At 41.1% G+C, this 26,574-nt stretch overlaps 1 protein-coding gene across 4 annotated transcripts in view; it reads left to right on the plus strand.

Moving 5' to 3' along the window:
* EFNA5 (ephrin A5) overlaps window positions 1-25,855 on the plus strand; it is a 222,679-nt gene extending 196,824 nt beyond the window's left edge. For 2 of the 4 annotated variants that reach the window (XM_028748929.2, XM_077936152.1), the window contains exons 3-5: window positions 14,212-14,277; window positions 14,682-14,762; window positions 21,613-25,855. In XM_028748929.2, coding sequence (XP_028604762.1) covers window positions 14,212-14,277; window positions 14,682-14,762; window positions 21,613-21,734 — 269 coding nt within the window. In that variant the 3' untranslated portion in view covers window positions 21,735-25,855. The remainder of the gene's footprint in view (window positions 1-14,211; window positions 14,278-14,681; window positions 14,763-21,612) is intronic. The other 2 variants (XM_028748931.2, XM_077936153.1) reach the window with 1 other exon arrangement.
* The last annotated feature ends 719 nt before the right edge of the window (window positions 25,856-26,574 follow it).

Raw genomic sequence — 26,574 nt, forward strand, 5'->3', positions numbered from 1 at the left:
AAAAGTGAGTGTGGAGAGTTATATAGGAATGTGTACAAGCAGTTCCTGGGTGATGCCTCTTCTAGCTCTAACAGTGTGGGTGTGTGCACTTTTACAAAGAGTACACTTTTTAAAAATCAGGTAGAAAACTGAAGTGGAAATCTGAGGTTCATTGAAAATGTGTGGAATATGTCTGCCAGCCTTTAACACTCTTTTTTTCCCTCTAAGCTATAGTTGACCTTACATTTTATGGATGCTCAGATAAGTTGTTTAATTGTTCTATAAAACCTAAGGGATGCCTTTTTGCTCAGACCATGTGGTGGGCCGGACTATATTTGGGGTAAAAAAATGAATGAATTCCTATGCTCCACAAATAACCCAGAGATGCCTTTTAAAATAAAAGCACACATTCTGCTCATGTAAAAGCATGCTGATTCCCGGACTGTCCACAGGCCGGATTGAGAAGGCAGTTGGGCCGCATCTGGCCCCTGGGCCTTATGTTGCCTACCCCTGGGTTAGAATATGGAGGAGGTATCTGTCCACCGGGCTCTGCTGTTGGAAAGGTCCCAGCTTAGCTTGCTCAAAGTGTAGTCATTGAGAAACTACTGCCGGTGGTAGCAATGGTAGAGCTGCAATATAAGGTGTTGTGGAGCCAGGGTGGAGCAGAGCCAGACATGAATCCACTTTATCCTAGGATTCTCAATCCGTGTGAGGGGCCCAATCTAGGCCTCTTAGCTGTACCTGCCAGGGGCTGGCACAGCAACAAAAAATAAAAATTGCTCCCATCTTCTGCCTTGGTTGATGCAAGTAGCAGGGTTTGGGATGCAGTGTCCAACCCACTGTTCCTCTGTGTTCTTACCTGGGCTGAGTTAAATTTGCTCTTTAAGGCTGCCATTCTGTACACAGGGTTGTATAAGTCCCATTGAACTCAGTTGAATTACTTCTGGGTAGACATATATAGGTTTTCACAGTAAACTTTTATTTTCTTAGACATACTTTAGCTTAAGCACAGAAATACTCTCCAAAATGACACTAATGTGAGTAAACAGAACAATCAAGGAAACTAGGAACTGTGTCTTGTAAATGTACAAATGAAAAAAGAAAGAAAGAAAACCATTGGCATTTGTATTGCAAATTCAAGTAAGGCAAGCCAAGCAGGAATGTGAAGACCAAATTGCTGAGAATTGGACAATTTATTTTTCTTCCCCAAATATGTTAAAAGCAGGAAGCCAACGAGACAAGCAGTGGACAGTAATGACAAAGGTGTAAGAGGAACATTGACGAAGGCAAGGAAATTACACTGAAGCTAAATAAATCATCTGCATTGGCCTTCCCTGATCAAGAGATAAGAACATATTTAGAAGTTTAGAACCAGTTCGCAAGTTAAGATTTAAAAAACTGCTAAAGCCAGTGGGTATGCAATAGAGTTCTTAAAAATATCCATTGTGGAAGAGTTTTTAAACTAAATTTTATTAGATAGATAGATAGATAGATAGATAGATAGATGATAGACATACGATTACCTCTAAATTTTTCTTCACAACATGTTTCAAGAAGAGAGCATCTACCAAGGTATACACCCAGATTAATTTTTAGAGAGCATTACTTAATCTGGGTATGTTAAACATTTTGTAGAAAAAGAACTTTTCTGAGGGAGAATCAGCATGACTTCATTAAAGAAGAGCTGTTCGATAGTGGGACAGACTACCTTAGAAGGTGGTGGACTCCTTCACTGGAGGTTTTTAAACTGAAGTTAGAAGGCCATTTGTCATGGATTCTTTAGCTGTGATTCATGGACTAGATGACTCTCAGAGTCCTTTCCAACTCTACAAATCTATTCTAAGACGATTCATGCCTTGCCAATTGTTCAGATATCTTTGCCATATCAACAATTATTCAGTTTTTGCCATTCTATACATTCATTTAGCTTTTCATAACATAGAAGATTAACAGTTGGATCACAGGATTGGAGCACCTTCGCTACAAGGGAAGTCTGAACTGTTTGTTACCTTTTAGTCTATAAAGACAGTGACCAGAGGAAAAGGTTCCCTCTCTTATAATGCTAGAACCTGGGTCACCCATTGACATTGATTGGCTGTACATTCAGGCAGGCAGTAAAAGTACTTCACACAAATACATAATTCATGGAATTTGCTGCCACAAGAAGTAAGTATGTTCATTAGCTTAGATGGCTTTAAAGCAGGATTTTGACAAATGCATGAACAATATTTATTGGGCTATTAGCTATTATGATTAAGTACCATCATAGACTACTGAATATGAGTTGCGAAGGCATAACAGTGATGAGAGCTATTGGCTTCATTCCCTTCTAGTGAGCTTCCTCAAGACATATGGCTTGCCGCTAAGAAAAAGGATTCTGGATTAGATTGCTCTGATCCAGCTGAACTTGCACTTACCATTTCAAGAACTGTTTTGGGGGTAGTGCTGTTTAAATTATTCAGGGTTGGAAGAAGTTAAGCTTGCAAATTATACCAAATAAATCAACTAGATATAAGTAGCCTATGAAACTCCAGAAGAACCTCACCTTATGGGGTTCCCTCTTGTGAGCTCAAAGTGTGCACAGCATGGGAAAGAGAGAGAGATCACTGACACATGCCCTATCATCTGAGTTGTAGTCTCTCTATGTGAAATATATTGGGTGCTAGGTTGAAATGTATCCTAGTGTTAGGTACTGGACAGAGGAGGAATGGTGGAGAACCCCTCCTCCCCAGCCTGAACCTTCCAGGGAAGAGAAAGACAGTATAGATTTACAACAGTGGTTTGCAGGAAGTCACAGGTCAGAGGCAGATGAGGGACAAAGTTGGGAATTAATGGAAGAAGAGGAGCGGGAGGCAGAGCCGGAGCAGTTGGCTGACACTATCACTAGAAAGCATTCCAGACACCCCCCCTTTCTCCCAGAACCTGGCGCGCATTGAAAGTAGAAGATCAAAGGGCTCAAAGACAAATGGCCCTAAGCGGCCACCGTAAGGTGGGTGGTGCTGTTGACGATTGAGGAGAGATGGGGGGGGGGGGAGATTACTCAGAGCAATGCCATTACTCCAAGAGGCTGCATTTCTAAGCCTCTCTCTGTGAATATTGAATAAAAGACCTTGGTAAGAACTTTTCCTGTCTTATCTACTCCCGGCAGCCTACCTTGAGGAGATCGGATTCCCTGACTCCTGACACCTATGATCTGTCATGGTGTTGAGGGTCAGCAGTGCAGGAGTAGAATTGTGCCAGATTCAAGCTTGCATAAAGTTGTATTGTCAATTGGGTGTAAGTTTATACAACTCCTGTACAGTGAGTATAGTGGAAGTGTACATCCTACTCATTACTTCATCTTGTTTTAGCCACTCCATTGGGAAGTCTGGGCAGCACTCCTGATATATTTGTCATGGTGGTGCATCTTCTGTTCCATCAGAAAAGTGATGCCAAATCCTACAACCTGTAAACTGGTATAACACAGCAGTAGGATTGCTGTTAACTGCTCTGCTTTAACTGATTATGCACTTGGTAGTTGCAGATAAAGGCAAAATGTTATCAGAATTCACCTTGTGAACTAAAAAATCGTTGCTTACAATTTTAATCTATGAAAGTGAAAGTTTATAATAGTGGGGAAGCCACTGGTCATTATTATAATCAAACAATCAACAGATTGAGTTAAACAGAAACCATTCAAGTACAGAAATATAATCTAACCCTAGCAAATTGCATGTTAGCACACATGATAGGGATTTGCTGTTACTAATGTGACAATGATATGTCCATCAGTTGATTTAGTCCTATCTTGTCTAGAGATGAAATTAATTAAAATAGAGTTATTATTTCTTTGGATTAGCATTTCATTTTTAAAATGAAGAAAAAAATGTGTAAGTTATGCACTGTTAATAGATTGAAATAACTTGACAGTTATCTGACTACGTTTCTGATTCTGGGACATTATAAGTCACATTGTCATTGAAATGTTCCAGTGGAAGTGTAAAATTAGAGACCTACGTCATATATCCCCTGGGCATTTAATTCCTGTAGTAGCTCAACAGTGTGAGTTCTTCCAGTATGCTGATAATGTTTGCTTGTGAACCAGCCCTTGGAGGTGAGCAAGCCCTCATCTCCAAGGGCCACTCGCAGAAGTGGGAGCTCAGAAACCATTAACACACATACACAGAAATACAGTCAGCACACACACACACACACACAATTTCCAAAGAAAAGAGTTGCAGTATGACCTGTATACCAACTGACCCATGGAAACCAAACCCACAGTTTGGTGAGCTGGGAAGGAGTGAGTATGTCCCTCCCCAGCACCTACTCACCCACAATAATTCCAGTAATGTCCTTCCTGCCAAACACTTGAGGGGATTCATCTCTCTCTACACATGCAAATCACAGCCCCTCAAGTGTTTGATGGACTGAGATAGTACAGTTGTGTTGGGGGATATAGCTATGTCCTTCCCCGGTGCGTTCTTTCTAACATAATTACCCTGAGGGGGTTCCCAGGGGATGGGAATGCAGTGTTAGCTTAGGCACCAATGGTGGGCTACACAAAAGGCATCTGAGGGCTGCATGCAAGCCATGGGTTGCCCACATGTGCACTAGACAGTCTACCATTTGTGGGAAATAGGATCATCTTAAAGGATGGTCCTGGTTGTGTGTGGGCCCACAACACAGTCCCCCCCCCTGCTGTGCGGGGGAGTGATGCCCTTTATGCCAGGGTGGCACCACGATCACCCCACACCTCCTTTGGTCAATCGCGATTGAGTGGGGTGATCATGGGGGATTATGAAAGCGGCAGTGTGACATGTGCTGAGCGCCTGCTTTGCGTTGCCAAACACCCGTCCACCCTCCCTTTTGTTTTAGGTGCCCTCTGGCCTTGCTTTGGACTTTGGTTGGTTGCCTGTCTTGGGACGGGGGGGGGGGGAGGTAGGAATTTTTCCATTTGGCAGATTGGCACTGGCCACTTGGTTTTCGCCTACCTCTTAGCAATCGCTACAACTTCGTAAGGTTTGGCGGTTAGGCATTGGCTTATTGATGTGTGGGGGAGGGGAGGTCGGCCATCGCCTCCCCCTTTATGTTCAAGGGTATTCCGATAAAGGAGTCTGGGGCCTTGATCCTGTCCGAAGTCCGCTTGAGGGGCTAGGGCCATGCTAGGCCTCTGGGAACACCGAGGAAAGCTGCAGGCGGGTTCCCCCAATGTGGCTTCCTCTTTGGGTGGTTTACCCTCCCTGACTCCCTGCAAGATGGGCAGGAGTCAGATAGAGTCTATTGCCAATGCCTAAGCAAATACCACTCACATTTGCTGTAATCAATAAAGTTGTGGCCTAAATTGTGTGAATTTATTTCTTCTGTGGGGCTGGCTTGGGGGCCTTGACATGCAATACTCAATTCATGCTATTGATGTGGTAGCGGGGAGAGGATTGCGCTGCTCCTCTGCCATGTGAATTAAGTGCCTACCCCATGGGATGTATGAGCTGGGGTATTTGCTGTCTTTATGCTCCGGCCTTAAGGCATGTGAGTTCTGTTTTGTGTTTCATTCTATGTTCTTGTTGAAATACCAGCAAATGTATCTTAGGTGACTTTCACTACACCCCTCTTTCAGGAGAGAGGAGGCTGTATCTCCTCAGGTATAAGCATTGCAGTGGAACATAGTTGCATGGCACGTTCAGTAACTCCGTATCAAAGCTGATGAAGGCAGATAAATCAGTTCCCCATGTGCATGTGAGTGTTGTTTGTGGGAAGGGTGTTACTGGTTTGTTTGTTTCATTTAATTATGTATTTTGTGTTCTCATTTTTATGTTGTGGACCACCCTGTGATTTTTGGATGAAAGGGAGTGCACATATTTAATAAATTCATCATCATTATTATTAGTAGTAAATGCATTACTTATTAAAACATTTTTTTCAATTAACATTGTCAGGCAGATGTTCTACCAATGCTTTTGCATTTTTCTCAGTAGTTGTTAGAGCTGTATCATCTGCAGCTGGCATCCTCCTGTCTCTTGCTTCAAGACATTCAAAATCTTCCGCTTTGTCAGTAGCTTGACCCTGTTGATGATTAAATGTTGAGATATGGCAGACTAGGTGAGATCAAATGTTGCCAGCAAGTTGAGTCACCTCCTACGGCTATGTAGGAAAGCACTCAGGATGCATGCTTGATAAAGCAAGTTTCAAGAATGAGCAAGTAATGAATGTACAAGACTTAAGTCTCTATGAGCGGTCAGATTTAGACGCAACTGGACAATTAATTCTTGGGTTGGAAATGGGAATCAATATATGGTGATCCAGATAAATCTTTAAAGCGTGCAGATTTCTGAGGGATGGAGCTTTCTTTGTGGGTAGAAATACTCTGCATTATGATTTTTAATTTTGTAAAAAATAGTTTCAATGTACAGAATTCCTTTTGTAAGTGTATCATACTCATACTTACTTTTTGTTGGTTCATTAAATTTCAGTAGACCTTTTCAATAGTGTCTATGTAAATGTGAAACTTTTTCCAGTTTGCATTGTGAGAAGAATATTAATGCTTAATACTGCATTTACCTGGCTAATCTACATACATTTGTGTTGTACTGTAAATCACACTAAATCCTACAGGGGAAAGGCTCAGCTCTGCTAACAACTAATAGGCTCTCTTTTCTTTTGACTCCCGCAAATTGAGAAATATTGCCCATGGCAAACATAATGGGAAACTGCATTTTTAATGCTCCCACACAAACTCATTTCTTTACAAAGGAGGAAGCAGATGGCGCTTCTTAAAAATGAAACTTCCCAAATCTCTGGGGCTGACACAGAGTATAGGATATTTTGGTGCTTCTGGCTATCAGAATTAAGATTTGAGGGTTATGTAAGGTTATGTGGATCTTGGATTTGACTAATGTCAATGGTATTGTGCTTGAAATGGCTAAAGGCAAATCATTGCTATAAATACTTTTTTCACACCCCCCCAAAGAGCTTGTTGTTATAACTTAGGCAGAAAACTGCCTGAACATCCTTTTCAGACTTGCTTGTAGTGGGATAGAGTTGGCTCTGTTCTTGTGTTTGTGCCTTCAAAGTTTGCAGACTGACTAGGACCGCTTGACTGGTTTTTGTGACTTCTGGGTATCTATTCCAGTCTTGTAGACAGCTATTTTTTAGAATGACAAGAGGGAGAAAAATCTCATGGTTCAGATTTCACTCTCCCAGCATGGAATGACATCCTAATGGAGCTAATAATTCTGCATGGTTATTTTAAGATGAAGCAGGTGCTTCTAGGTCAGTTTCACCATTCAACACGTTGGGTTTACATCTGGCCTGTGACACTACACCAAAGAGGGAATAATAGGGAGCCCTTAAGATTAGCTGTTCAGTAGTGCAAATTGTTTGCAGCAGATATACAAAGAAAAGACAAAAGCAGAATTCAATAAGGAATATACAGTAGTGATTAACAACATAATGAACAAATTGAATTGTCTGTGACAGTGTTTCACAGAAGAGTAACTTAGTATGATCTCTCTTCACGAAACATTCTTACAATAGGACCTGGGTATACAAAAGAGGGACGCGGGTGGCGCTGTGGGTAAAACCTCAGTGCCTAGGACTTGCCGATCGTATGGTCGACGGTTCGAATTCCCGCGGCGGGGTGAGCTCCCGTCATTCGGTCCCAGCTCCTGCCCACCTAGCAGTTTGAAAGCACTCTTAAGTGCAAGTAGATAAATAGGTAAAGGTAAAGGTACCCCTGCCCGTATGGGCCAGTCTTGACAGACTCTAGGGTTGTGCGCTCATCTCACTCTAGATGCAGGGAGCCAGCGCCGTCCGCAGACACTTCCGGGTCACATGGCCAGCGTGACGAAGCTGCACTGGCGAGCCTGCACCAGTGCCGCACACGGAACGCCGTTTACCTTCCCGTAGAAAGCAGTACCTATTTATCTACTTGCACTTTTAAGGGTGCCTTCAAACTGCTAGGTGGGCAGGAGCTGGGACCGAAAGACGGGAGCTCACCTCGCCGCGGGGATTCGAACTGCTGACCATACGATCGGCAAGTCCTAGGCACTGTGGTTTAACCCACAGCACCATCCGCGTCCCTAAATAGGGACTGCTTTATAGCGGGAAGGTAAACGGCGTTTCCGTGTGCTGCGCTGGTGCTGGCTCGCCAGCTGCAGCTTCGTCATGCTGGCCACGTGACCCGGAAGTGTCTTCGGACGGCGCCGGCTCCCGGCCTCTACAGCAAGATGAGCACGCAACCCCAGAGTCGGACACGACTGGCCCGTATGGGCAGGGGTACCTTTACCTTTTATACAAAAGAGTAAGAAAATGTTGCTCAAAGTTTCTTGCAAGCAAGTTATCTTGGAATGAGGAAACTGCTTAAGCAAATACAGTATGTGCTGTTTAAGAGCAGGTGCTGTTCTTATTCTCTTCTAAGCAGATGCAAGTTATACAGAGGGGCAGAAAAATATATCTAACTATCCCTTGACATCCACTTATCTTCATCACTTTCTTGCCTAAAAGGCCAGAAAGACACTACTGCTATTTTGTACCTATGCTAGTTTTACAGAGTTTCAATAGACTCTGATTTCCCCCATCCAGCTTAGTCAAAAGAAAGTCTCCGTTATTACTGATTAGGCTTGTCAAATATAGTGACTGATAGTTAATGTTTTCGGTTGGAGATAGGCCTCCTGAACTGGATGGTTCTCTGGGCCCCTTCCAGGTCTACAATTTTATTGTTCTATATGAACTAGGGAATATTTAAAAAGTAGCTTTCGAATGAACCAGATAGCCCTTTTCCAGACAATGGGAAAGGAAATCTTGATTCACCCTAAAGTTCTTTTTCTTGTAGAAAAATGATTGTTGTCCAAAAAAAGTTGAGAAATCAGGATTTTAGTGTGACTGGGTGTATCCAGCCCAAAGCAAAAGGTAGCAACAAGAGACAGGAATTCATGAAAGGAATTGAATGCCATGCTAAGGCGATTGATCCATTGATGCAAGCATGCTGGCTTGCCAGATGGATCAATCCTTCCCTCCTTCCCCCCACATGTTGTTCCAGGGGTTCTCCTGAGCCCTTGCAAAATCAATTGAGAGGGTGACACAGGGAGAAGGGAGGGGGGGGAAGCCCCGTTGAAAGGGGAAGTTTTTGCACAGGGCTGCTGCTGCTGCTGAAACTCATTAGTTGAATCCCCCTGTGTGTTCTTTCTAACTCCAATTTAATTTCATGCAAGAAGTGTATCCCCCCCCCTGTAAACAATAAACATTTTTCTTGCCAATGCAAATGTAAATAAAGTGCACCATTAATATACCCATATTGTGGGTGTGTGCAACATTGTACTTGAGAAAGTGTGATTCAGGAAGCACAATGGGGAAAGAGTGTGGTGTGATTAATTGCTTTCTTGCCTATTGAGGAGAGGGAATTGGGGGACTTAAATAGGTATATCCATGTCAAAGAGTCAAATTATTGTTATTTCAGAAAGAAGAAAGAAAGAAAGAAAGAAAGAAAGAAAGAAAGAAAGAAAGAAAGAAAGAAAGAAAGAAAGACTGTTTGCTATAGTATTAGCTGCTTGCCTTTAAACTGTTTATCAATGCATGGGCATTTGAGCCTTGACTGAACATCTTAAATATGCTTTGACTCTGACTAGCCCCATCCTACCTGAAATATCATGTCTGGTATTGTATTGAATGTACAATACCTAAGATCAATTTGAAGAAAGCTGTTCAGTAACATAACTGGATTGCAATTAACAAAACCTCAGTTCTTTGCATGATTTAGGGTTGGCATTGTGGGAGAGCAGGGCTCTTGTGTGATAACAGCTGTGTGGCAGGCAGGAGTTCAACAGATTAAGGCTTTTAAGCATGGAAAGACAATTATGGTGAAAGCTTCCATTGATGGCATTCTGTCTTTTAAGACATCTGATTGCTTGTGTGTAGCCACTTTGTATTTCATTGTTTCTAAATTTGCATACGTCTTTAAATTAGCATGTGCACATTTGTACTTGATTTTGAGGGTGAGGTGTATGGCTAAATTGACATGCAGAAGATCCATGTTAGCACCCCTGATTGCAGATGTACCTTGAATTCACTAATCAATAAGGGTTCATAGACGGAATCAGTGCTTGCTCACATTCTGAATACTTAATAAAGGTAGAGATCAGTTAATTTGTCAAGATACTATTTTTCTGATTAGAAAAGTTTAGCATCTGCTAGCATTTTGGAATGTGGATTAGCAATGCCTGGTAGTGGTTTAATTTTTGTGGATTGCTTAATGCATTTTAAATGCAATTATTGTAGCTTTGTTTCAAAGTAAAAGAAGAACAAAGCAAGGAAGAAGCTCAAAATCACCCTGCTCAAGTTACTAAAGGGATATCAATCTTATTCTTGGTACCTGACATCATTCAGAGTAAAAGGGGTCTGCATTTATTCTTGGGGATATACTCTGTGAAAAGTACTGTAGTAAGAAACAAACAAGCAAGCAAGCAAGCAAGCAAACAAACAAAGAAACAAACACAGAGCTCGGCAGGAGTGTGTGAATGAATGCAAAGCTAGTATTTGGGCATGGAAGATTAGAACTATCCCATGATATGCAGGGGCAAAGCTACCATATAAGCACTAATCTGTCTGCAGTGTGTGCATTTTCTCCCTTTAGTTGTGGTAAAACTGGTTATAATCATAAAGAGAGCAGATGGAAACGATTGCCTTTCTGTTTTATTAGAGGAAAAAATACACCAGGTAGTTTATAGGATAGCAAAATCCATGCTGCCTTTATTTTGCAAAGGCAAATAATAGCTTCCAAAGTAAGAGCATAAAACTGACATCCTGCCTTTGAGTATGTAGGCTGTCATTTGTAAAAATCAATTAAAAGTCTGGATGGAGCAGGAAATAATCAAATACTCATTTTTGCTTAGGCTAACAGGGCAAGCAAATTTGCTTGTTAGGTAAGGAATACAGTATTCCGATTTTGTTAAGCATCCTGTCCTGTCTTGAGAAGGATTTGTATATTCATCAGGGGCCACAGGAAGGACACAGTTTCCTGGGTGCCCCTACAGAGTGCAATGCAGTGCCCTGTAACACATCAGTTACTGTAAATGTCAGTAGAGAGAGGGTTGCTGGTTGTTGTTTTTTACCAACTTTGATTTAGTGAGAGCCTACGGCCAAGCCAGCTGTTAGCACTTCGTAACTGCTTGTCAGTGAGTACCAGGCAGAGCAGGACAGCATCATGGCTGTTCAGTTTTGTTTTGTGATTAAAAGAGGTAGGCAGGCACTTCTAACAAGTGCTGGCTTACTCTATTTGAACTGCCACCCCCTCTTTCTCTTGTGTTCCTCCCTTCCCTCCTTGAACTTGTCATTTCCCCCCCAGAAAATATGCCTTGGAAACAATGACTCAAAGTCTGAAGGAGCCGGTTCATAATTCTTTTACCGTCTACATCTGCATATATCAATAATGAAGATGCAGTAAATTAATGTCTACCTATAATCAGCTATACAAAGGAGCAGCAGATTGAATAAGGGCATCATGCATGCTCAATGAAAACAAAATGATCAAAGTTAGCATCTTCTGAGATCGTGGAAGCACTTGGAATATGCTCTGGAACAAGAACACTTGCTTAATAAAGCCACACGTATTTTTTTTAAGCAAGTCTTCCCAAAGTCCCTATAAGCCCCACTTACCTTGAGGCTTAGTGTGTTGGTTATTGGCTGGCTGTGTACACAAACCACTAATCTCTTTTTGTCATCGAGCTCCAGTTCAAGTCTGTCACAAATACTATCCCTCGGTGCCTTTTACCAGCGCCTTATCACAAAGGCCTTTTTTTAGCACCAGTCTCGTGGGCGCTGTCTGCCGAACCCTCTCCAAGCCAGCTGTCTAGTACAGGGCAGTTGGATTCTTTGCAGCATCCATAATCAAACAAATGGATTGTTTTCATAATACCCACCACCAAGCTCTTCACTCACCTGGGCTTTTCTCCTTTCATTTACTGCATTTCTTTACAGCATTATAAAATCAACAGCAGCGGTTAATTATGTAGCACAATCAGTACGACACTTATCTTCATCCAGTGTTATATCCTCAAATAATAATATACCTGTTGGTGGACAGACTGACATCTGGATGTGCTACAAACCATGATTCCCTGAGGTGCATAGTCATATGACTAAAAATGTGCACGTTTGGACCACTCAATGAGTCGTATGACCTACCACATGCGTTAACTTAGAGGCAAACCAATTTCCACATCAATGCATATAATTACAGTGGTACCTCGGGTTACACATGCTTCAGGTTGCATATGCTTCAGGTTACACACTCCACTAAGCCAGAAATAGTGCTTCAGGTTAAGAACTTTGCTTCAGGATAAGAACAGAAATCGGCCTCCGGCGGCGTGGCGGCAGCAGGAGGCCTCATTAGCTAAAGTGGTGCTTCAGGTTAAGAACAGTTTCAGGTTAAGTACGGACCTCCGGAATGAATTAAGTACTTAACCCGAGATACCACTGTATTAGCAGTTCATGATTCCTGAAAGCAGATTCGTGATTTGCTGAAAGCAGGGATTTCATAAATGTAGCAGAGTTTCCAGTGTTTAAAAGGCATCACATGATTACCCCCTAGAACCAGTAATGAAGAAATGAAACACTTTTATTGAGGTGAAGAAGGACCACAGTTTTAGTAACTTTATAATCAGAATCTTCAACAGTTAACTGGCTTTTCTTAATACAGGTGACTCCCCACTTATGCAGGGGTTACGTTCCAGCCCCCACCCCACATAAGCAAAATGAGAGTAAGTGGGGAGCCTACTGCAATACATACAGATTCCGGCCGAACAGCTGTTGAGCGGGGTAGCACAGCAGCAGCAGTAAGAGCTCCCATGTGCCATTTTGGAGCCTGGACCTTTGGCTTACTGGCATCTTGTTCTGACTCTGGGGAAGGTATCCTTGTGAGCTACAAGGATTTTCTAGCTCTCTTTAGCCATTTCAGCTTAGGATTGATTGATTGATTGATTGATTGATTTGATTGATTGATTTCCTGGTGCAACGCGTATATGCAGTCGTACGAGAGTCGATTGCGCACAAGTGGGGCCAGATGTCTGTGCTACATTCCCTGCCCCAGTGGAAGTAACTATTTGCTCTGTGGCAATGCACACCATTTTAGTGCAAGCCTCAGCCCAAAGTTCAGGGCAAGTTCATCCTGGCTTTTGCATCTCTTTGCCACAATGCAGACATATTTTACACTTATTTGGATCGTTGTGTTTCTTGGATACAGAGCTCCTGTGACCTGAACTCCAATCTCAGTGTGTCCCTGCTGTTTGAGGAGAAATACTTTGTCAAGGTCTCCTTCTCACTGTGGCACGTCTCTCTGGAGGGTCGGAGAACTCCTTGTAACAGTGTGGGAGAGAGCACGGGGCGGGGGGAATTCTGGCGGAAGAAGGAGTACAGTGGTACCTTGGGTTACATATGCTTCAGGTTACATACACTTCAGGTTACAGACTCTGCTAACCCAGAAATAGTACCTCGGGTTAAGAACTTTGCTTCAGGATGAGAACACAAAGCGTGCTCCGGTGGCGCGGTGGTAGTGGGAGGCCCCATTAGCTAAAGTGGTGCTTCAGGTTAAGAACAGTTTCAGGTTAAGAACAGACCTCTGGAACTAATTAAGTTCTTAACCCGAGGTACCACTGTATATTAAATTCAGCCAGGAAGAGGCTCCGCTGGAATAGATTGCAGTCCCTTCTGTGAATGGAAGGAGTTCTTCCATTCATCCAGCCCCATACCAGTAGTTCTTGAAAAATATACTCAGTAGCAGCAGAAAAAAAATGATTCCCATTAGAATTTTTAAGTCACTGCAGCTTTCAGGTAGTTATTATTTAGTATGTTAGCATGTGAAAATGATTTTCTGCACCCACCTTACTACATCAAAAGTGGCCATGCAGACTGGCCCTTAGAACCAATTTGTAGAAGCAAGCTGGTTTGTTGTAGTTGCTGCTGCTGCTGCTGTTGCTGTGGTTGTTGTTGGTTTGAGTCTTATTGGGGTTCAAGGGTAGAGTCTGGTGGGTGGGTTCAGTGGCTTCTTACTTTGCACAGTTGTTATGCCACTCTTTCTTTTGCAAAAAGAGCAGTGGCGTGGCCTTGAAGCTTCAGTTTATTGCTATTCAGACTGCCCCATATCATCTACTTTCTTCCTTTTTTAATGTGCTGCAGATGTGTTGTCTTAGGAAAAGAAGAATGTACTACATTATGTCTGTAGGACAAAGAGTAACTATGCTTCCTCCCCCTTCTCTTCAACAGCATCTGCAATCCCTGATAATGGGAGGAGGTCCTGTCTAAAGCTGAAAGTCTTTGTACGGCCTGCAAGTAAGTTATTTAGATCTTGCTTAGAGGGTGGCTTAATAGCACATGCTTTGTTTGGTCTGGTAAACAGCAGTAAAAACTTCTTTTTTTACTCTTGAATCCTGTGTGGTATCTGTTCTATATAGCGGCTTTTTTGTTTTTGTTTTCACCATATCTTTTTTATCATTTTTCACAAAGCTTTTACTCTTATTTGTTTCAAGTACACAGCAGTTGCTAACTTGTTGTTTCTTAGATTGTTGTACAAAAAGACAATTATTGTGGCGTTTGGAAGCATGCCACAACTAAGAGATACATACATATAATAGAAATAGAAATCACATAGAGCAACAACAACAACAAAAAGGAAAATGGGGGATTTAAGGGTGTCTCACTAACATATTTGGCTGTTATCTCTATTTTTGTTATAGACAACTGTATGAAAACTATAGGTGTTCATGACCGTGTTTTCGATGTTAACGACAAAGTAGAAAATTCATTAGAACCAGCAGGTTAGTATGCTTAGAGAATCTCTTTTAACAAATGCCTCTATCCTCTGGTGCGTCTGCTTCTCTTCCCTTCTTTCTCTCTGCATAGTTTGCATGGTAAAATGACTCTGCTTTTACTCATTTCCCGCAATGCTAATATTGCTTATGGTGTTTCTCATTTGCTAGCGCTAGTATTCTTGTCCAATGGATGGGAGGCAAAGTATGCTTTTTCCATGACAAATTATTTACTCAAACATGGCATCCCAATTTTTTAAAAAATTAGCAGTTCCTCTGTCCCCATTCCCACCCCATTTTTGCAGTAAGTTGCCGCAACACCACAGTATCCATTCAGGACATAAATAATTAAGATAGGAAATGTGTGTGTGTGTGTGTGTGTGTGTGTGTGTGTGTGTGTGTGTTTGTGTGTGTGTGTGTGTGTTTATATACTTTCGATATTGTTTACATGTTTACACATCTATGTATTTAGAAGCATTTAAACCAATGGTTTCCCTGCCCACAACAAGCAATTGACCATAACATCATTGATAGGTCAGTTGTCCAATGGGTGGACAGAATCTTATAAATTTAATAAAGCTACCTTTCCAAAAGTGTCACGTTTTGATCTATATGGTAGAACAAATATGCAATAAGTTCTACTGGTTAAAATCAAAATTATTTCAGGTTTTAAAATGAGAACAATGGCTGTATATCATTCTGTACCTTTAAACTAATAGCATATGTGAAAGACTTGTCTACAAGTGTTCATAAAGATCCTTGTGCAAATGAGTATTACTATTCAGGCTGATCTCGATGGGAATATGTCTGTATGCTTTAAAAGACTGCCTGCAGTACAAATGCTTTCATAAATATGAATAAGATATACATACACTTGGAAGTTTTGCTCTGTAAATTTAGAGTGCAATCTTGTTAATTAAATGCTTTTAAATTTCTTTGATTCAATGGGATTGAGTTAAGCCTAAACAGAACTGTCCCCATTGAAACCAATGTACATAATTATAGCTGGAGTTCATTAAAATATGCATCTCTATAGATGTTTTATGTGTGCATGGATTTATATATGCACTCTGCCAACTAAATATATGTAAACTCTTTTTTTCAAATAATTACTTGCAAACACATTTTTTTGCAATCCCGTCTGTAATCAGTTACCTCAACACAATTTTTTTCAGTTCTGTTTTTATAGTGAAAATATTAAAGAACTTTTGAAAGCTAAACTGTCTACTGAACATGAACGTGCCTGTGGACATTGCTTTTACATGAGAGATTTTAATCATTATCCATTAAATACAGAATCTTAGAGTGAGCCTATATGGCTAGTTGATAATTGTATTTGTATTCTAGGCTGTGGGGTGGAAAATTTATTCTACCATACTTGAGTATACTCTTGCCCTGTAAAAGAAACATAGTCTTATCCTAAGGAACTAGGAAGTTTTATTAGTCCCTATCACAGATAGTTAATGAAGAGGCAACTGTTTGCAAGGGACAACTATTTTGTGCTATATGTTCTATTACTGATTTGTCTCTAAGAGCCAGTGCAGATATAACACACCGGTCACTTAATCATTGTTAAGAGATTAGAAGTGGCCCATGGAATTGCACATTTTCCTTCCAGCCATTGCTCCTTGCATGTGAATTCTCTGTTGTTGTTTTACCACAGTTGACGCTAACTAGGATATCTCTTAACCATGGTCTGCTAAGCAGCTTCTCCGTGTTTAAATCTGATGCTGAAGTCAGCTTTAACCGTGATTAAAGAAGAAAATGGATTTTATACACAAGAAGGAGCTTGGAAAGGCTTAGGTCTGCATTGACTCAAGCGCACAAACAGCTCTATAGTGACACCTAGTAGCAGAGCACAAGCATTGCAACAGAACTTATCAAATATCACATTCTTTTGAAAGATGGCTTTATATATTTCCCAAAAACCTCAAAGGAAAAATAATAATATAATCCCCACCCCGCACCACTGTGTCACATTCCTAAATTATTTTAGTAGCTGAAAAGCATATTTGCTGATGCTCTGCGGTTTGTTAAATTTCCTTTTAAGCTCTGCCCCCTCAAATTACAACGTAACGAGCTATGTTCAGTCTGATCAACATATCTACAAATTATGTCTCATTTGTACAAGCTACCACAAGCCTTGATTGGTAGCAAGCATTAGGTCCTACAAACCATGTCCTACTATGACACCATAGTAATGTACACACACACTTATCAGTATTGAAACAGATATTATCTTTTTAAAAACGGTGAATGAAAAGTTATTTATCTTTCACTTTCGAGTGCATTTTAAGGCTCCAAAGTATTCATTGACTGCTGGATATCTAACTGCCACACACCTGACATCACATATGATGTCCGTTGTGTGGCAAGTGGGCATGGGTTAGGGAAAACAGCCTCACAGGCCAAATTGGGGCACATGACAGACCTAATTTTGCCTGGAGGCCAATGGTTCTCTACCCCAGTGCTAGCAGAGAGTAGAAATTCAGTGGGGGGGGGGACGACGGGACTTTTAAGTTGTCTCAATGACTTCATAGAGAAGAATGAGAGAATCAAGCTCCACCTTCCATTATCTGAGCCTTGTTTTTAATCTGAGTTCTCTACACTTTCCATTTTTTCTTAACAGTTTTAAAGTAGCTGAACATGCATTTATCTATCCCTTAAACTTTTGAATATGAGCTAATCCATTGTGAACAATAGGTAGAACCTGAAAGCTTCATTACCACCTCATTCATTCACCAGAGGAGAAAGGACCCCTTGCCATCATTATCCTGACAAATTTGCCGAAGTCTGTTTATCAATGCAGAGTAATTATAGTGCATTTAACTCCTGACACAGGACACAGGTGACATTGGTTTTCATCACACTGGTATATCAGGGTGTTGCTGTTGTTTCACTCTTGCAGCCAAAACCTTTGTGTTGGCTGGCTACTGTCCACCTTATATTTAAAGCATTTATTTAAAAAGACTACTACTTGCACTCACAAATGAGAATTCAAATACTTTTAAAAATGCTTTTATCCTGTTTTAGATGTCATTTTTCCATAATGGAAGTGCCTTTGGCTGGAATTTATCAACTGTTTGAAACTTAAGCACATAGGCAGCCCCAGATGTACTATGGCAGCTGCTCAATTGCAAGGCATTCTGATTAAGAGACTACGTTAGACACAAATGTGTTATAGCAAAGCAAAATCAAACCAGTTCCAACACACACTTCTCAGTATTGATAAACATAAAATACTTATGCAAAAAGTTCAGTTTCCATAAAAGTCTAGAGCAGTTGCGTATCATTGTCAGCTTTATCAGTAAGAATGTTCCTCTTCTGAGCATGAAGATCCTAAAATGCCCAGGAATCTGTTTTGCAGAAGAGCGGCGAAACCATGTTAATGAGTCATTAGCGTGTGGTATCTAAACACAATGCAAAAAGGTTGGTAGAGTGAAGAAGAGTAGGTGGTGCAGGGAGATGCCTAAATGAAAAGCACATTTACGCTGACGCAGAGGCGTCTTTTGCATGAGAAAGTTTTCATACAATCAAAGCCTTCCTCCCACCTTTGATGACAAGGTAGCTCCACCTCTGCATCCCTGTTGCCGGTATAGGGCAACAACAACAACTTTGAAGTTAATGGAGAAGCCACATTGCAGCATGTATAGAGATCTGGAGCCAGCTCCCATCCACAGAGCATTTTCACAAGATTACCTGAGAAAATATTTGATAGTAATTCCCAGCTCACTAACAGTTTGCTATTAACATGCTGCTTCATTAACAGGGACAGTCCCACTGAGTTTTGTTGCATGCTGTCTAAACTGTGTACTAACATGCTAGTATTGTAGTGTACGTGTCTGGTTTGTGTGCTCTCCTTTTGTCTTTTACGTGTGGGGTGGGGACAAAGGCAGTTGCCCAGCAGTCAAATTTCTTCTTTTATTCCGCCACCACCACCTTTCCTCCAAAGTAACTTAAACAAAAATTAGTTAAAATCAACCCATTCCAATTAAAATAAGATTTAAAATGAATAAATAAAAATAGGAGCAGCAGCCAATTTAATAACACCAACCAGTAATTGTATGCAGCAATCTTCCAGGAATTTAATGCCAACTGAAACGTTGGCAACTGAAATTTTATTGCACCCAAAAAATAGCATTGTATGGGTTTGAAATGAGCCTAAAAAGTTGGCAGCCACCCATCTTACTTCCAAATTTGGTTGTTCCCACAGTAATAGATGTTACTTGGGCATCCACCTTGTTTACCTACCCATCATTGCTTAATAATTGGAAGTACCGTATATCTAATTTATGGTTCCATACATTTTGTACAATATCAAAAATAAGGCGGAAACTGAATAGTTGAAACTCATAATTCACAAAGTAAACATTTTAAATTTTATTTTTAGGGCAGTAATTTCAGAGAGGGTTTACACCAGCAGTTTAATCAACAATAACATGCTACCATTTAAATTCATGGTTTATCTCTGCTTAGCTCTCTAATAAACCATTAAGGCAAGACAGGCAACTTGACTTCATTCTGCCTCCTAAAATGTAGGATGTGGCAGTACATTGAAAAAGACATCATCGGCTCTCATTCTCTAGTGTGAATTAGTACTTCTAGGTGCTAGGGGTTTCTTGGAGAAGCTTTGAAGCAGATAATCTTGATGGGCCCATACAATATTAAAAATGTGAGGGCTCCAATAAGACCCCATAAAAGAACATAAGGACCAGGATGTTTAAAAGTGATTCCATTTGAGTCTGCCCATTCATTAAGGTTACCTGGAGAAAAACTATTCCCCATCCAAGCCAAATCTATGTTGCATTTAGCCAGCATGCAAGAGAGAACCTTCAAGATGGCATCTCTGAGGTTCTGATACACTCTAGCAAGAGTGAATCTGCCTCTTTTCTGCTACCAGTGGGCGAAGACCTCTCTCTTGCAGCTGTCATTTGACCCACTAAGTTTTTAGTTGTTGTTTTTTAATATTCCCATTGTGGTTTTTGTAAATTGTTCTTAATCTTCCCAGTGTGGTTATTTGTAAGTTGTTTCATCTGCCATTCTTATCTTTGTCTTTTACCTGCCGTTAATTTTGTATTTTATTATGTTTCTATTGTCTTGTTTTCATCTTTTTTAAAACAGAAAAGCAGGGCTTAAATGTTCATGATACATCAATAAATAAACTCATGCATTCAGGATCTGTTTTATGACTAAAGTGAGATTTGAAGCACTGGGGTTGAAACCAGTGCCTTGCTTTTGCTAGCTTAATTCAGATGAATCAACAAAAGAATGCACTTTGAGTTTTTAAGTAACTTATGGGCCAGTTCAGAATGTGTTAAGTATTTGGGGAAAATTTTTAAAGTTTTTCTACCTTACTGGGGATTTTACTCAGGGATGCAAGTTCATAAAACTTGCTTTAAAAATTTAGCCTGAAGTATCATATACAGTATAGAGAGTGTTTCGAATCTGAACATTTTTCTGACACCCTAAACTGATCCAACTAGTATGTCTGACATATTCAATAAAAATTAACATGACTAATATTTTCTCTGTTAAGAATAGCTGATATGTACCCTGAAATTGCATCTGACTTTTTGTTATATCATTGAGATGTGTTCAAAAGAGAAATAGAATATTCTGCTCTACCTGTTTCACCACTAATAGGTATTATTATTAATAATAATAATTTTATTTATACCCCCATCTGGCTGGGTTTCCCCAGCCACTCTGGGCATCAAACTTCACTAACCAGGGCTGCCTTCAGGTGTTGAGTAACTTAAAGACAGTGTTGTTAATCTAAAGCTTTCAAATAGGCATGCTATGATTCTGGAAAAACAAATTTGCTCATAACTATTTAGCATCAGTAGTTTTAGAATTAGAATCACAACTCCATCAGAGTTAATATTACAAACCACAAATTCAGTACACTTAAAAGTCGCACACACAACTGCATCCTTTACAGGCCTTTTCTGTTTTTATTTCTTTTCTACATGAATACTTACAGGGTTAAAAGCTTCAGTGCAAATAGAAGCTAACCTAGTATAAATCAGTCTTGCTCAGTATCGTCTACACCAGCTTTTCCCAACCTTGGCTCCCCAATCCTTGGTCCTGCTAGCTATGGATGATGGAAGTTAAGTCCAACAACATCTGGGGACCCAAGGTTGGAAGAGGCTGGTCTACACCAATTGGCAACAACTGTCCAGGATTTTAGACAGAAGTCTTTTCTAGTCCTACCTGGATTGAACCTGGGACATGACCCATGCAAAGCCACAAGCTCAGCCACTGCGCTATGACACGTGGATACTTTCACATAGGCCACCTGACTTGTTCCACTATTGTGGTACTTAGGATTTCTCTAACATGCACCAGTAGTTATGCACTTCCCATCTCCTGAGCTTTTTAAAGGGTAAAACTAACAGAATTGTCATCTCCACGCAATAAGCCTAGCATTCCAATAAAATGCAGTCTTCTAATTGTGCCATGGAGAACAAGTGTTGTATGAATGGTAACATACAGTTGAAGCACATGCTGATTTGGGGGTAATGCAACTGGGACAGAGATATTAATGCACAAGACTATGCCAGGAATTGAACACATGCCCGGTATTTCAGCTAGCAGCTTTTTGCTCACATTGATATATATATATATATACAGAGAGAGAGAGAGAGAGAGAGAGAGAGAGAGAGAGAGAGAGAACTGTATGCTAAATGTGCATCACATGTGTATAAATGGTGGGGTGTTGTGGTTTTTAAAGCCCCACACAGTACAAAATCTGATTTTCTGTATTGTACTGAAATGCTGGAGCTGTAATCTCGAGGCTCATTAAAGATGCAATGCTTCATTAGAATTTGTGTGTTCTTCCCCCCCCCCATTTGAACAGATGATACCGTACATGAGTCTGCTGAGCCGTCCCGTGGTGAGAACGCAGCACAGAGACCGAGGATATCCAGTCGGCTTTTGGCAACCCTCCTGTTCCTCCTGGCAATGCTTTTGACGTTATAGCACATATTATAGTAATCTGTCACAGACAACATCAGGGTCTTGGAACATCAAAGACCCGCTTAATTGCTCATCCCAAGAACGGGACATTATATTGGTTTTGCTGATGTTGGTTTGTTTCCCTTCCCCAATCTCCTCCCCTTCTTCCTCTGCAACCTGAACTGTGAGCAAAAATTGAAGAGGCATAACTAGCCCTCTTGCCACTCCCGATCTTCCCCGTGGCTTTCCTTGACCCCTTCTAAAATAAAAGGACTCCAAATGAAAATGCCAAATTTCAATATTGACACTAGTGATTCTTACGTTCTCTGCAGCCTCTCTTAAGATACCGCCTCGGTTAGCTCTCTGGGCCCACCTGTATGTGGAGAAGGAAGAATAGTAGCAGGTGCAGTCATTTGGAAGATAAGGAACTTGTTTGGAAAACCAAGAGGAGTCTTTACTCACTCCGATACAATATTTATGTCTCCTCGTTGAGCGCTGTAAGACGATCATGCAAGGCACTGTATCACCATGTCAGGACTGGAGGGGAGATACTGAGAACAGATATAGCGTAACGCCATTCCCTCCAGGAATTTATCAATGAACAGGCTTTTCATAGGGAAAGAGATACTGTTTTGTATGCAACTGCCTTGAAAGATCATTCACAGTAGAACTTATGCTCCACAACAGACACTCTTGTCATCAGGGGAGAAGAAAGTGGCTACTGAGGAATGCTAGCACACAAGCAAGGTCAGATAGAGGAAGCTTCGCTGGGGTGTGAGTGCCTCTGGTATCTCTCTAAGTGGATAGTGCACACCAGATTATTTTTCTTTTGAAACAGATCACCATGGTGCTACAATATTTTTTCTTCAAATGCAAAGAGGCATTTTCTGTTCCTTTTTCTTCTTCTTTGTGTGAATAAAGTGACCTTTCCCAAGGCTGATTTACTAGCCGGTAGCCTTCGATACCACTCTTTAAGTGATGATACATGCTAGGATGATAGCAGCACCGGGTGGAGAAAACATGGTCAGAGATGCAAAATCTCCAGGGTGCTCATGATTTGCCTCCCTTTGAAAGTTTGGCAACCACTGGAGTAAACTCCTGCCAGAAAGGGACCAGGATACTTGTCATAGAGGGCTGTGGGTTAGGGAGAAGGAAAAGGTTAGGAAGAGTGTGTTGAACTCTGGAGTGAACGTTGAGGCATTGGTTTTGTAGCTCTCTTCCTTTCCAACACAGTTGAAAAGTGGAAGAAATACCTTTATCAGCAGGAGGATACGTAGGTGGACTCCCAAAGACCTTGAACTAAATATTTTTTTGAAAACCCATTAGAATAGAAAATGCATTATTTAGATATACCAAGTAATTATATATGCTTGTCCTATTTAAAGATGATAAAAGTGGTCAGAGGATTATGGGGTGCTGTCTTGTTTGGTTGGAATCAGGGCTGAACCCTTAGGCACCTGAAAACTACTTTGTTAGGGACTAATAAAAACCATTTACCAGGAAATGCCTTCCTTGTGGGTTTCCATTGGCTTAGGCAGGCGTTGACTTGCAGGAGATTGAGTAGACATCATGGAAGTGATTGTTTTGGAAAGTTGACTTTTACCGCAAACTCTTGAGAACAAAGCCTTACAAGAATGCGCTAGATTCCGCAGGACAACAAAAAGTGTAATTTAATACTAAATCATGATGCAAATGGACAGCATTTTGTGAATGTTTTTTGTTTGTTTGTTTGTTTAAGAGAGGAAAGCAGGATGTGTGTTTTTTTAAAGAAAAAAGTTGAAGGATTTCACGATCCAAAATTAGCAGAAAGTAAATTTAGAGCACTCTGGGCTTGCCTGATACCATACAGTATGGGCTGTGTTTGAAAGCACAGAGACGTCTAATACCGCACACTAACAGCCTATGTGGAGAGATGGCACTGTCCTTACATTAAATGAATCTTCTCTCTTCAGTATAATGCACTTGGTGCACATATATCTCAGAAATGGCAGTGCACAGGTAGCTAGCAAGTAATGACCTTGGAGATAGTGAAAAAAGTCATGGCTGTGGAGCACACCAGATAATGTCCCTGAGATGGTTCCATGCCAATTGCAAACATGAGTAGTACTGATTTGATGTCCTAACGATGACTGTAGCTGTTTTCCATAATTCATCTATAAATAATGAAAAACTGGACTCACTTCTGTCTTGAGAGCACGCTTCTTTTTAGCAACACGAAGTTTTCACCACAGTGAATTCAGCCCTTTGCTTTGCCACAGTGCACTGCTAACCTAACAAATAAAGGCGGCACTGCCTTACAGCGAAAGTCGCTGACAACTGCTCAACAACCAGCGCAATCCTTGTGGGCAGTCATTTTGCAGGACCGCTGCTTTGGATACTTAATGGCATCAGGCAATCTCAATCATGCCAAATGAGCAACGTCTAAAGGTTTTTTGAATCTCTCTGGTGTGTGTATGCGTGTCGTTTCGGCATCTTGAAAAAGATGCCAGTGTGGAAGTTTACAGCAGCCTTTGTCCCCCGGCGTGAAGTCCGAAGAGCCAAATTCCGCTACGGCAGCCCCTGAGCCCAGGCAAGTGTGCCCTATGCCACCCCCCCCCCAGTTTGCCCGAGGGCTTTGCAAAGGGTAGCGGGGAAATAAGGATTGATCTGTTTGGTGGATACTGTGTATCCTTTAATAGACGACAAGGTAACATTTCGTGTTAGTTTAGAAATAATTGTTTTGTACTGTACTTTCTTGGATGGCAAAGGAAAGACGAGTTAAAACAAACAAAATGCTTTGTTCTTTAAATTCTGTATTATTAGCAGCCTCTGTTGTATATAGTGTTTGATAATAAAGTATTAATTTGATTCTTATGTCTTTTGTAAGTGAGAAAATAAATAGACTTTCATGATATTAAAAATTAAATAAAAGAAATGCACCCCCACTGATCATATGACAGAAGCATTCACTGTGGCGACTGAGAACCAAATGGCAAGTAGTCGCAACAAGTCACCATTCAGAACTCACCCATGAAACCCATGCACCCAGACGCTCAAGATTTCACGATGTCAAGACTTGGAGCCGTGCGACATTTGATGCTCGATATTTTGTCCTCAGTGTTAATGTCCTGACGTTGGAGCCCTGTGATGTTTAGGCTTAACCTTCCCCTTTGGGGTTGAGTTAGCATGTTGGTTCTCAATGGCTTTGGGATTCTTATTCTTATTTCTTGCGAGGATGGTTTTCCTTCTGATTCTTTGTCTTTTTAAAAAAATTCTTTTCATGGATGGTTTGTTTCAAAAGGGGCCTTGCCAGCATCACATGTGACGTTTTACAGTGACTGGAGTGCCCTCACACCAAAAAAATAAAGCCAACAAATTTGAGAGGGGCCATATGTAAATAATATTCTTTCCTGTATAACCACTGCTGAGGGAAAGAAACAGTAGCTGTTGAGGGAATGTGTTTGGTTGTTTGTTTTTTGTTTTTTTTAAAAAAACTGATATTTATCAATTGCTTTATCAAAGCAGCGGCTGTGTCAGTTTTGAAAAATATGGAACTCATTCATACTGCCGTCAGATTATGTGTATTCATCAGTCTTACTTCCCAAATGCCCTGCATCAGATGTGTTCTTTTCCCTCCCCATTCCGTAACCCTGGCAAGTTTCTTTTTTATATATATATCTCCCCCCACCCACCCACCCTGTTTAAAATTTGGAGCAGTGAATGGGCAGATCTGTTTCTGATTTGGCATTACCAAGTTTTTCCCATGCATTCACCCCTGAGTTTTTCAGATGTGAGACAAATCTCCCTACAATAGACTCGCTGCCATTGTCTGTACAGTTTAATAGATGCTGGCATGTTGGAGGTTACCCATGAGTCTACAAAATCCGCTTTCCATACTTACTCTTGACACCCTATTGAAGCCACTCATTGTGTGTCCTTCTGGGTATGAAAGTCCAGCTCAGTGTGGTCCTGTGCTTGTACTGCCCTGCTTTTGCAGTTTCTTTGCACTTATTCATTGAGTGCTGTTCTTGAAATGCTTACATTATATGAACTTAACAGAAATTGTAAAAACGAAACAAACAAACCCATAAGATCTGTATTTGTATATACACGTGTCCGTACAATTATATCTGAATAAAAAAAATTAAAGATTTTCATCATTTTAATGGATTCTTTCAGGCTATATTTTTGTTTGCTGAGTGACATCTTTGTTTCAGGGCCAGCTGTCCTCCATCCTATAAATGTTTTCGGGCAGCGGAAAGCTGCAAGGAATACAGCACTTCACAGCTGCGAAACAGTTGCAATGCAATTTCTGCTTGGGCTAAATGGCTGGAGCCATAGCTGCCAGGATCCGGCCAGATCTGTACCTTGGCTACTGTCACATTCTCTGCTCTTCCCTCCCACTTCCAATCCAGTCATCTATTTAATTATAAACTTTCTGGTGTGACAATGCATACTATTGTCTAGGTCATGGGGGAGGCTCCCCAGATGTTGCGGGACTACAACTCCCATCAACTTGGACCACTGGCCATGCTGGCTGGAACTGATGGGGCAGACTAACAACATCTGGAAAATCATAGGTTCCCCACTCCTGTCCTAGATGCTGGTGGTAAAAATCCATCTAGATGTTCTCTGTCCAGTTTCCCCCCCCCCCCCGGTGTTGAGCACCTGGTATAAAGCACCATATTCTTCATACCATGGAATGGTGCCATCTAAGGGACTGCAAACAGGGCAGACAACACCTGGCTCCCCTTTATCCATAGTGCCCTTGGGTTCTGCAAACTTCAAAAGTGGTCTTGGGGAAAATTCCCAGCACATCTGCAGACATGGCCTCCGTATTCTCTTCAACTCATCCTCCAGGTGAGTTCTGAATGCTGAACTATCC

Source organism: Podarcis muralis, chromosome 11, assembly GCF_964188315.1.
Source record: "Podarcis muralis chromosome 11, rPodMur119.hap1.1, whole genome shotgun sequence".
Lineage (NCBI taxonomy): Eukaryota > Metazoa > Chordata > Lepidosauria > Squamata > Lacertidae > Podarcis > Podarcis muralis.